Genomic DNA, 13,151 nt, shown 5'->3' with positions numbered 1-13,151 from the left:
ACTATGCCACCAGAACTGAGTGGACTGTCCGTAACATTCATCTCCTGCACCTGACCCACTTCTGCCATTGGCTCATAAAGAAGATAAGTGAAAATTACATGTGTGTTCTAAAGAGTACCACAGAAGGAAAACAGTCTCATCAGTGAAAACGTAACCCTTCCTTTCACCAGGGGAGGGCTTTGTTACACACCTACTGCGTGCCAAGCACAGGGGATACACACAGAAGGGACATAATCCAAACACCAAAACATGCCTGTAGTTTAGTGCAGAAAGCTCACAAGTAAACTGATGACAGCATCAGCGGAATCTGTGCTTCTGCTGAGATATACCAGCTTCCACGACAGCAAAAGGGGAGAGTACTTCACCTAGACTGGCATTGAGGGCTTCTGGGAGGAGGCAACAGTGGCACTATGCACAGATGGAGTGGGCAGCTGAGAAGAACTCAAAGGTTGGGATCACGGAAAAGCATCTCATGTGGAGGAAAGAAAACAAGTAAAAGCATAAATGAGGGTGAAAGAATGTAAAATGCTCTCAGGAAGAGTACAGGGGTATCAGGCAATTACCAAAGTTCAAAGGGAATCTGCTACAATAATGGCCCCTGCTATGGGATAAGGCTGCACTTTCACTAGCCGTAGTCTTCTATTCTTCCTTTTGAAAGTGTAGTGAGAGGTTAGTTTGAAAAGATGTAGTAGAAATTAATGGAAGGTGGATCAATACTCTCTAAAAACATAGAATGCTTGACCAATAAATAGAATTTAAATAATAAAGAAATGGAAAGACTTGAGGAAAGAAAAAAGGGATGAGGTAGCTAAAAGAAGAAAGGTAGTAGGGAGGAAAATGAGGACAGGAAAGCAGAAAAGATAATAGAAAAGAAGTAGAAGGGGAGAGGAAGAGATCAGAAAGGGGGGTGAGAAGAGAAGGGAAAAGAAAAAGCACAAAGAAACCAGTAACAATTTCTCCTTCCTGGCAGGTCAATTCCAACTGACAGCAACTCTGTAGGACAGAGTAGCACTGCCCCAAGTAGGGTCTCTAAAGCTGTAAGTCTTTACAGAAGGAGACTGCCCCATCTTTCTAGCACAGAACAGCTGGTGGGTTAGAACCATCAACGTTTTGGTTAGCAGCCGAGTGCTTAACCACTGCAATAATCACAATTTACTAAGCAAATATTAAGTGTGGAGGCAGTAGAAGAATAAAAAAGGGAAGAACGGGATAAACTATTTAACTGTTTGGGGAGAGATCAGTATCAGAAAGAAATCCAGGTTAACTCTGAGATTCCCAGCCTGATGGATCTGAATATGGGAGAAGACATAAGAGGAGGCAAAAATAGTTGTTTGGGGAAGGAGTTAACAACTTCATCTTTACATGTGTTGACTTTGAGGTGTCAGTGGAATACCAAGGTGGAGCTACCCTTCATCTGGAAAAACAGGTCTTAGAGCAAACCATCATTTATTGTAAGATTCCCAAATATGTTACTGGACACAGGAAAGAATGCAGGTGTGCCTTAATCTAGCATCAACAGTTCATCTAAATATTAAAGGAGAAATGCTACACATATATGCTGTTTCTGAATCCCTCAAACCCCTCACTGGACCTGTACTTTTGCTCGCTTTCAGAATGCAGGAAAACAGACAGCTCTAAACATGACTGAGGTATACAGTGTCCTCAAATTAGATACTCCAAAGGCCTTTGGATTTGTTCTCTCTCCACACCCATTTCTGAGCTTACCCATGGGCAGAGGATAAAACTTTAATTATACAGCCTTGGAAAACATAAATGGGAGCTGGGTGCATCTCTTTAACCTTTAATCTTCATAGAAAACCAGGCTAAATTGTTCTCAGTAACTCACTGAGCAAAGAAAACTCTCAGATCATTTAATAAATCATAAATTCCTAAAACAAAGCCCTCTAAGTGAGTGGAATATGAACTAAATCAAACATGTGGGTGGAAGAACCCTTTACTTTGGGATAAAACATTGCATCCCTACTTGACTGAATGGGAATTCACCCCTAACTTGATAATTACTGAATCACAATATGTGTTTTAAAATGACAAACTGACAATCTTAATTGGCCTTTCAATGATTTCAATTATAATCCCAGTAAGTTGAAACAAAGTAGCATTATCTATGGGAAACAGACAAAACAATCTCAAAGAAATCAATGAAGTCCCCCCATTCAATGTGATTCACTTTAAGTCCATCAAATAGTCCAGGTTCACCAGTGCTGTATCTTCTCCTTTATATGCAATTGGCCTACCTATCTTCCACGGCTTTTCTATTTGCAGTAAACTCAGCCTTGTATTTGGTGAGGTCTTATATCATAGTGGTTGGGAAGACAGGCTTCTTTAGCCTACCCATCTTGGTTTACATCCCATTTCTTTCTCTTACTCAACTCTGTAATCTTGAGCAGGTTATTTTTAATCCCTACATGCCTCAGTTTCTTTATGATTCTAAAAATGAGCAAAAGTGTCTAATGCAAGGGTGGGAACTCTAGTGGCATAGTGCCTGAGGCATTTGAATGCTATCCAGAAGGCCGGTGGTTCAAACCCACGAGCCATCCTTGGAAAGAAGGCTGGGCAATCTACTTCCATAGTGATACCACCTTGGAAACCCAAGGAGGGGTCACTAGGAGTCAGATTCAATTCGATGGCAGTGAGTGCATTTTCACTGCAAGAGTTTTATTATGACTGTTTGATTAATACATGTAAAGTTCTTAGATCCATAGATACACAGAAGAAACACTTAGACAATGTTAGCAATTATTAAGAGTGAATTCAAAAATAGGGGAAAAAAATAAAGAGGACAGGTACAATTTTTGATCATATAAATTAAGAGGAAAAGAGTATAGACCAAAATCAGAAGTGATGCAGCTAAATAAATTTCACATTTGACATTCAATTAAAAGTAAACAAGAATTTGTCAAATATTCTGGGATGACTTAACTATCTTCAAACTTTAAAATAATATTAGAAAACATTAAAGAGATCTATGATTACCATATTCAGACTCCATGAAATAAATCAGAAAATGAAGGGGACCACTCCGCAAATTTTCCTGAAGTAGAGGCACCACTTATCCATTTGTGTTGTCAACAGAGGCATGTATATGCTGTAATTACAACAGCTTAAGAGAGAATAAAAGCAATGTACAATCTGCTGACTTGGTTTTGTCAGCAGTGCAACTATCTCACAGATACAACTTTTATTAAGAGTTGAATAACACTAAATTTGATTGCATGCACTGATAACCATGATTTCTTCTTTTAAACACTTAGCCTGCAATGAAATATTAGATATCCAAAGGTATATGTCCTTTAAACAACAGAAAGGAGACAAAATCAAAGAGGGAATGACATTTATCTTACTGACCCTCCTTGTAACAAAGTCAAAAGGAGATTTAACTGTCATACAGGTGGAGGAGCTCACGAAGATGGTCCAAGTGCTCTACTGTACTTGGGTGGCTACATTATCCAGCTCTGCCATCTATACTGATGAAAATGACCTGGTAAACGCCAGAACTTTGCTTTGCTTTATGGCCTTAGGGTAGGCATATGTTTTATTTTGCACACTTTATTACTTGCTAAAGAGACACAGTCTTGAATATATATGGGTTCATATGCCAAACATTCTCTACTATATAGGCAGTCTGAATTGATTAAAGTCTCATTCACCGGTTTTTCTAAAGTGCAATTGTCCTCAACTCAAAAAAAAAAAAAAAAAAGAAAGAAAGAAACAGAACCTACTAAGATCTATAACTTCCCTCCTATTTCAGATCAAAGGAAACTCTGAGGCAAAAAAATAAATATTTGGAAGTAAAATTCACTAAAGTCAAAATAGACCACAACGAGATTAATAGTCTCTGAGTTTTCTGTATTGTTTTGTTTGCAGATCAAACTCTAATCCCCTGTTCAAATGAATGCACTGGTGTATGTTAAGGATCTCTAAAAGCTGATAGTTAAATATTTTAGAATTACAAGCATAACTAACATGACACGTTGGGCAACTCTTATGAAAATATCTATAAAACAAAAATGTTGTCTTCCTAGCTTAAATACAAGATGGTGTTGTTATGTGCTATCGAGTCAGACCCAACTCATAGCGACCCCTCTTTGGGTTTCCAAGGCAGTATCACTACGGAAGTAGATTGCCCCATCTTCCTTCCGAGGAGTGGCTGGTGGGTTTGAACTGCCAGCCTTCTGGTTAGCAGTCAAGTGCCTTAGCCACTGTGTTACCAGAGCTCCCACAAGACAGTTAGTGGTAAATTAATGGTGAGATTCTACTCTTAATCTTAGAATTTCAGTAAGGACAAACGAATTTAATAGATGGAATCCAATGGCTGTCTTCTTGGAGTCCTGAATAATGCAGAGTAACAGGAAAGGTTTACTAATATGGAAGGGTAATATATACATTGTGAGCCTTTATAAACACGGGATGGCTTAAACACTTTCCCGTGGGAAGCACAACTTGACAGGACTCCTACTTTTATAACCTGATCTGAGGGCTAAGAGCTCCCCTATAAAGATGATGCAACACCCTAATGCACAGCACATTAAGCCCTAATGAAACAGTGAAGTTCACATTCAACAATGCAGGCCTCCATTTAGTGATGGTTTAAATATAAGCACAATAAAACAAACTCAAAAGAAAGAAGCTGTAATTACTTTTTGAAGAACCTCAATCTCGTGCCCTATTATTGGTCTGTATGTGAGCCTCAAAGGCCAATTATAGTAATAAAAATTACATGAAGGACTTACCAATCAGGCCCCATCCATTTTTTAAATAAAATTTAAGCATAATAATTAATAAAACGTATAGGAAAATACAAAAATTAGAATCTATGATCATGGTCAAATCAATCAGCTCTAAGCTAGCTATGGTAGAATCTTTTCTAGTTTTTCTTGGCAAACAACAGACATAGCTCCTGATTTCAGGGTTGCGCACGATACATCAAGATGTGTGGGGGAGATTAACTTCATAGACTTAGAAAGGAACCAAAACCAAACCCACTGCCATTGAGTCAATTCCAACTCACGGCAGCCCTACAGGACTGCCGCATAGGGTTTCCAAGGCTGTAAAATCTCTACAGAAGCAGACTGCCTCATCTTTCTCCTGCAGAGCTGCTGGTGGGTTCGAACTACTGATTTTCTCGTTAGCAGCGTAATGCTCTAACCTCAGGGCCACTGGAGCTCCTTCAGAAAGGCCAGTCCTCATTTTATGATGGGTACCTAAAGTCACCTCCATTAGTCTGCTGGGGGCTCCATTAACTACGCAGCACACACACACAGAAAGCTGTTTGACACTATTTCTAATAAAAACCAATTCTTTGATTCAGTTTACTGTAATATCATTTACATAGAAGTGGAAATTGTCATTTCAAGCTTGTCTAAATTTTCATTATTTCCCAAATACATGTCAAATAGTTGGCAATAATTTGAACTCAGGACTGAAAATCTTAGAATCTGTTTAAATTATTTCTTTTCCCCAACAATGCAGCTCACATTTGCAGTCAAGTCAGTTCAAATTATTTAAAACCATCCATGTCAAATCAAAATACAGATCAAAGCCACAGTTCCTTAAATCCTCAACTCTGGCTTCTGTTCCTTTTTCTCTTCGTCTAAAATGTCATAAATCTATCATTAACCACCAACTGTCCTGAATGTGGCAGGGGTAAGCCAGTTTCATGGAAGAAGAATAATGAACTGTTCATCTATTACTTCAGCTAGATTAAATTATAAATTTACATAAATGATTCCCAAAATTGAGTGATTATTTGCCCCTATTACTCGTATATTTACCAACATCTTTTTGTCAGAATCTACACAAGCCATTAACTCACTGCAAGTTTCTGACAAAACTGCATTAAAGAAATTCTATAGTCAGCATTTTATCTCCCACAGCTTTTAGTCTCCACACAGTTCAAGTGCAAAGAACTTCTCAAATGGTATTTCAGCAACATGCTGAACCCAACAAGCATGTGTGGGTAAGGAGGGGAATTTCTGGTGCCCTTTTACTGAGTTCACACACACAGGGAAGCTTCGATATTTATTACAGCAGGAAAATATTAATATGTTACTTATCTTTAGCCATGTTTCTGCCTCAGCATCTAGTGTGTGCGTGAAATGCCTGAGATTAGCATTTGGCCCAAAAGTCCATTTAATGATCCCTTCATAAACTGAAAAAAAGTTAACTCTGCTCAGGCTCGCTTCTAAATTCAATCATTTCTTTGAAATGATCACCCACTTCCACAGATTACCTTTTTCTCTATTTTTAGCAATATTATTTCTCTTTGGGAAAAAAAAAAAAAATTGCTCTTAACAAGATTCTCTTCCCACATAGTGTTTCCTACCACTTTTTGTCTTCTTCGCGGTGTGCGGCTGCAAGGATTTAGTAGACAGCATAGTCTGAGATCAGCTGTTTTATTTCTAGTTCTTATTAGTTCAAACTCAGAGAGCTCACACATCTGTTTTATTTCTAAAATCACTGCCCAGGAAAAGTGTCCAGCTCGTTCTACCCAAACATAAACTTTACTATAAATAACTAAGAACCTACCAAATAACTGTTTGGGGAAAATGGAAGTGTGTTTAAAAATCTGAATTCTTCTAAAAATATAGGCCTCAATAATCTTCGTTTTAGAGCCTCTCTGACAGCCAGCTCAGCTTCCCTCAGATGCCGTCCCCAGAGTGAGCAAACTGAAACTACTGCGGGAAATCCAGGTATTAACACCGTATTACTTGCTAATTATGAAACACCATTTCACATACTGACACTGTTCACTTCTACCTCTTTTATCTAAAACATGTATTTGCTTTCCAATCACAGTTTGACAGCAGAGTTTATCTGACATGAGACAGTGAAATGATCTTTAATAAGACAGCAGTTCAAAGCATGCAGCCTCCATGCATAGTAACAATGTTGGCTGAAGTCGCTGCTCCACGGAAATGATTCTATTTGTGGAAATTCACCCAGTAAGATGGAATTTTTAGAGAGCTCCACAAAGATGAAACTGGCCTGTTAAGGGTTTCTCTTTGTATCTCCCTCAAAGTAGCAAGACTGCCATTCTGACATTTAAAGGACTAGGAAATTTCTCTTCTGATTATCCTTTCAAATAGAGTTGCAAAACTCTATCAGTACCTGTTATTCAACAACTTCTCTGCCTGCATTTCTTTACTGGCACTAAGTCAGTAGAGGTCAAAGGCAAATGGACCACAGCTACTGAGTTGACAAAAATGACTAATAATTTAAGGGACTTTAGAGGGCCAAATAAATGCGAAGTGATTTCATTCGTTCTAGGTACTTCTTTTAGTCTTGCCTAAAGAAGGTTAAAATAAGCTTAATGTGTTTTGAAACCCTGCTGGTCTAATAATACAATAAATATCTACAGACTGCAACAGAAACTAATAAACTTTCTCAAGATGACCGTGAGTTTCAACCACACTAAAATTAAATGAATATCGCTCTTTAGATTCAATTCTACTTTTCTTTCTATTTGAAATAGTCAGTTTTTTTTTTCACTTCATATATGCTGTGAACTAAAGACAGAAAAGTAGATCAAAAGAGTATGCCAGTTTTAATAAAAATATAAATCTAAATTATTACTAAACACTTTAATAAATTATTACCATTTTCCTGAAATGCCGAAAGAATCGCTTTATTAGCCTGCACCCTGGTCCCTCTTGTGTCCCTAGTACTTAAAATCACAGACTTAGTTTTAATCAATATATGACTTTATTTCAAATTTCATCTGCAATTAGTTTGTGTTTTCAGGAGTGTATCTCTTCCACCTTCAACGTGACCTAAATCGAGTCCAATTTGATGCCCAGTGGAGTATAAAATCAAATCCTAATCCAAGACCCAGGAAAAATACTAAATGAAGGAAAAGGCATAATCTAAAATCAAAACAAGGCATGCATTATCATCATGAGAACTATAAAGATAAATGCCATATTTGGAAGACTGAAAACATCAAAATGCCATAAAATATGTCCAGAAATATGAAGCCTAACTAATTCCACAAAAGACCTTCTCCCAATCTTACAGAAATGTGGAGACTGTTTCCCATGATGACAGGTTAAAGACAACTCTAAAAATACATCTGAATGAAGCAGATATGGAATGTGTCCATCCTTCCACTGGATCTAGCAGGCTACCCTTCTGGAACTGGGAGCTTGGTTTTAACACAGGAATTTACATTTCATTACCATTATTATTTTCTATACAGACAGATCACAATGCAAAGCACAAACCTGTACATCATAGGTCCCATTTAGTAAAACAGGCCTTGAAGAATTGATGTCCTGCAGGGCACCAGAAAGCACAGAACGGTTGACCTTCTGGAAGTCTTTGGAATGGCTGAACTGCACCATGTTATGAAGGGCCAAGATTTTGCTGTCCAGCTCAGCATCCTGCCTGGTGCGGTTATGCAGTCCTAAGTGATACTTTCGGAAGTGCTTAATCAGATCTGTGGGGTCGTTGCCATAGTAACCATAGCCACAGATATTGCATTTAAAGTCCTGAAGCTCTGGAGACAGAGGTGCCGGGTCTGGGTTGTCATTCACCAATAAGTCAGTTTTGGATTTATTCAGTCTCACACCCCCATCTGAAGGCACTTGTGGGTTTTTTGAGGCCACCGAAACTGGGCTTGAGCCTCGACAATTGGCTTGACCACTATGCGCTTGTCCTGTTTCCTCCGTAGCCTTTGGTGACATCTTATGATCTTCCTTTGTCTCCAATGAATCCCCTGATGGGGTGCAGGCCATATCTTGAGGGTCATCTGCCTCTGCTCTTTGAGGAGACTTCAAGGGCTCACAGACTTCCCCAGCAGCTGGAGATGAGAAAGCCAACATATTTCTGTCTGTCACCTCATCATGCGGAAAGGAGGGCAGGGTTCCTCCCTTACTGGGGCTTTCATAATTGAAGCCAGCCTTCTCACTCAGGACTGAGCTTTTTAAGTCCTTCTTACTGCTAGAAGATGGGTCCTGGACATGCACGTTCTGTTCCTCCTTGTTATTTAGCTCTGCAGCACCACTCTGATCCGTATTTTCTGACATCTGATCTGCAGGAAACTCTCTGTTCTTTCCAGATACCTTGCTTTCTGTACCTATAGGCTCCAGGGTCTGGCCCTCGCCTTCACTAGCAACGTTTCTCAGAGGGGGGTTCTTTTTCCGGACCATATCTGCACAGATACAAGGAAAAGGCAGATACAGGGTTATTTAAAAGTTACAGACATGTAATCTAATCTAGAATATTTTATTTATTCTATTAAATGTTTTTCAATGTGCGTAATACAATACTCCCTCCAGGAAAAAATCCATTTTAAATGCTGCAAAAAATTTAGACTAAAGCAAATGGCTTGCATTTAGAATTATTTTTGTCACAAAGAGTAGCTCATTTTCCTTTCAAAATGGTTTTAGGAACATGGAAGGATTCTTTATTACTAGCTCCATCCTTTCTGTTACTATTAGTTAGTCTTTCCTGACAAATTATATTTTTGCCAAATTCCTTTTTTCAGTTATAGTCAGTGATATATATATATAAACACTCATATGCTTATATTTATAGATGTAATATATAAAATATATACACACATGAGATAGATATATAAACAACATAAACTAGAATTCAATATTGTTACAATGTGCAACCAGGATATAAATATAGCTTGAACCAAAATATTCTCATAGTTAAAAGACCAAAATAGCATGTTATAAACAGAGTGAAAACTGCCCCATTTCTTAAAGGAAATGGAGAATAACAAATTTACATCTCTGCCTTACTGACAAGTTTCTAAAGCCACCTTCAAAGCTTGACTGAAAATTAGAAGGAGGACCTAGTGTGTATCATAGTGGCCAGGATGGGTTTTTCTCAGACTCTACAACCCAGCGTGATGGAGACACCAAGTCCTGAATTTCCAGGCACAGCCTGGCCAAGCCTACCAACTCCCTCATCAGAACACACTAGAGGTTCATGAAAGGAAAATACTAAGCCAAACCATGGGACAGTGTCACTTTTGTAACTCAAAATGGTAAAATACTGGCAATGTCCTATGGTTCACCTTTACATGCCAGCTCAACTATGCCTTTCAGGTTAAATAGCATCAGTGACAGTGATGAGGGAGGGTCAAATAAGCACTCTGTGACAAATTTCTCTATTCAAGTGTGATGAGTCAGAGCTCTAAGGATACTGAGATAAGAAACAACTTCTCAATAAAAGAATGTATTAGCAAAGGCTTCTTGGGTCTGGGTTTCATGGCATTTATTCCTTAAGTACCCAGCGAAAATACTGCCCCATGCTGGGTAAGTCATCCCCCCAAATGTATCCTGGAAATATTCACCTAAGGCTGGCTAATTTAAAAAGACATCTTTACTAGCCAACTCGGCCATGGGACAGAGTTTAACAGAGTTAGTTACACCACAATTAGCGAAAATGTCCTGAGAAAATACAAATTAACAGCAAGTTGTAGTTGTTTCCATCTATAATTTCTCACAAGTACTGAGCAACCACACTGGCTCTGGATCTATGGGTGTACCTTTGCTTCTGAAAAGCCAGTCAAGCAAAATGTTTCTCATGTGAATCACTGAGCAAAGAAAATGCACTAGAGTGTAAGGGATCGTTTACAAAGTAAAAATTCTCATTGGATGAATATAATATCAAAACTATAGTAAAACTGTCTTTAGGAAAGTACACCGCTCCTCCTTCCACACAGATAATGTTATTCATCAAATACCCCTAGAATCATTCTTGGAACAACAACAACAAAAAAATATATATATATATATATACAGTAGGGTTGAGGGTTGACGTTTCAGTGACAGGGAAGCCATGAGGTAATGTGAATTAAGCCTTAAAGTTAACTAAGCTAGCAACCAATGTCACAAAACAAAATGTCTAAGGATCATTGAATGGAAAACCAATTTGCTTTGCAAACTTACACTCAAATCGTAATTAATAAAAAATAGTAAAATTTTTTAAAATTCTTTTATTGGGATGAAACATACATATAGGAAAAAATTAATTAAGATGGGTAACTAACATTTCAAAATAACAAATGGCTAATTTTTTTTTTCTTTAATGTTTGCATTTCAATGCCTTCTTTGTTGATGTTAACTTGTTAGGGGGTTTCTATCTCTTTTTCAAAAGTGATTAAAGTAACCTCAGGAACTTGTAACAACATGTGGAAGACCAGAGGACAATTTTATTGATAGTAAACAAAGGGAAAAACAAAAAGGAAAGAAAAAAGGGGAAGCTTAAGAAGTTGGTTATGGTTTAAAATATAAGTGTTTTAAAAAAATACATACTGCTTTAATGTACCCTACAGAAAAAAAAAGGATATTCTATTCTACATGGTAACAGACCTTCATCTTTATCAAAATGTGTACTTTTGGTACAGCAACTCCGCCTTTCCCTGCAGAATGTCTTACTTATGTTTGTTTGTTTTCCATTTCACATCATGTCTTTAGTAACTATTACAATATAATCATTCCCGGACAAATGCTGAAAACTGTATCATTTCTATTTTATCATTTTCTCCTTAGTGGATAAAGCCTAACAATCATTCACCAAATGAATGAGGTTATACAAAAACAATAAAAATCCCATATGAAGAATAAATGAGGGCTAAATAATCCAATGCATGAAAATTATTCTTCCATCAAAATGGAAATAAAATAGTTATGACCATATATTAAGTAATGCCCATGGGGATGAGAAAAATGGAAACAGTGTCAACAGTAAGGGAGCAAAAACAAAGTATTTTTTAAAGTGAATAGGTATCAACATATTGATGTTAAAATCAATCAGTTATTTTTTAGAACAAAGAAAAGTTTAAATCTTGCTGATTTATTGTTATTCTGAAAAGACATAATGGATCATAGTTTAATAAATACTCAATCAGCATCTTTCATGCCTGAGAGAAAATGTGATTTAATTAAATTATCATCTTTCCAAATTTCAGTTCCCTCTTCCACCCAAGAACAGACCTTTAGAACAAACACCATGACTCACTAATTCCTTAGGCTGAACAGAGCCCTTAATAATATACGTTGCAAAGAATGTTAAATTGCTAAAACTTCAAAGAAGTATCAGAAGGGTCATTTGGGTTTTATTTTTTGTTGTGGGGGTAAGAGATGTTCTTTTTAGTTGCTTTAAAAAAAAAAAAAGAAAATCGTCCTTAATTTGGTTGATGATACTTTGAAGTAGTTAAAGAAAAAAATTATTTTTTACTAGAATTATATCACCATAATTTTTCAGAGTGACATATTATGTAAATATAAGCACATTTGCAATACTTCTAAGTGGAAGAAACTCCCCTAGCAAGTAATAAGTTAGATGCCATAAGACTATAGCCACCCTCAAGTTATTATCTCTAAGACAAATAACAGATTGCACTGTTTCACTGTTGCCAAGAACTTTTCCAGTTAACATTTTCACTTGAAAAAATGGATCACATACTTGTAAAATCATACCCAGCATTGACTTCATAAGGCATGTGGCTCTAGAGTGCTTTTTACAATTATTAATTCTATTAGTCAACTAGCAGGAGGCTAATGCAATTGTCTTAGAAGACGCTCGGAAGACACAGAAGACATTTTGAGAGCTGATCTGTACATCTGCAAAACAAAGCAAAAAAAAAATATTTCCTTCCTAAATGATGTAAACATACTTTAATGGATCACCCCTAAAATACATTAATAAGCCAGCACCATGAGCTGCTTACAAAGATACCTGATAAAAGCAGGAACAGTACGTGAGCAAGGGCCTCTCCCTCCCCTGGGTTTTAATAAAGCAGCAGAAGGAAGAGCAAGGATGGAAGACTGCAGAAGGACTCGTTTTAACAACAGACTGTGATGCTGGTGAGATTATTTACCTCTAAAGCCCTGCAATACTTACCTAAACTGGAAGGTGGGGGAACAACGGGATCTTAACTAACGCACATCAGCAATGACTTTGACAGGGAACATTTATAACTATATCATCACATCAAGGAGCCTTAGACAGGTTTTCGCAATCCTCTTTCAAACTTTCATCATTCTACACAGCAATATCCCTCATACAAACTACAGGGGGGAAAAAGTTCAAAATGCCAGTTGAAGCTGGCCACTAACAGGCAACAACTGTTGTAGAGAATGTGAAGTTAAAAGTGAATTGGAAAAAGAATC

The 13,151-nt window shown here is 37.4% G+C and overlaps 1 protein-coding gene across 1 annotated transcript in view; it reads right to left on the bottom strand.

Annotated features, from left to right (window-relative positions):
- Positions 1 to 12,481, bottom strand: part of TRPS1 (transcriptional repressor GATA binding 1) — a 243,588-nt gene extending 231,107 nt beyond the window's left edge. The window contains exons 1-2 of the mRNA XM_007946859.1: positions 12,445 to 12,481; positions 8,241 to 9,169 (exon numbers count right to left, since the gene is read on the bottom strand). Coding sequence (XP_007945050.1) covers positions 8,241 to 9,169; positions 12,445 to 12,481 — 966 coding nt within the window. The remainder of the gene's footprint in view (positions 1 to 8,240; positions 9,170 to 12,444) is intronic.
- Between the last annotated feature and the right edge of the window lie 670 nt (positions 12,482 to 13,151).

This window comes from Orycteropus afer, unplaced genomic scaffold (genome assembly GCF_000298275.1).
Source record: "Orycteropus afer afer isolate SDZICR_OR568_19922 unplaced genomic scaffold, OryAfe1.0 scaffold00173, whole genome shotgun sequence".
Taxonomy (NCBI): Eukaryota; Metazoa; Chordata; class Mammalia; order Tubulidentata; family Orycteropodidae; genus Orycteropus; species Orycteropus afer.
The sequence above is the reverse complement of the archived record's forward strand: the minus strand, read 5'-3'. Positions and strand labels throughout refer to the sequence as shown.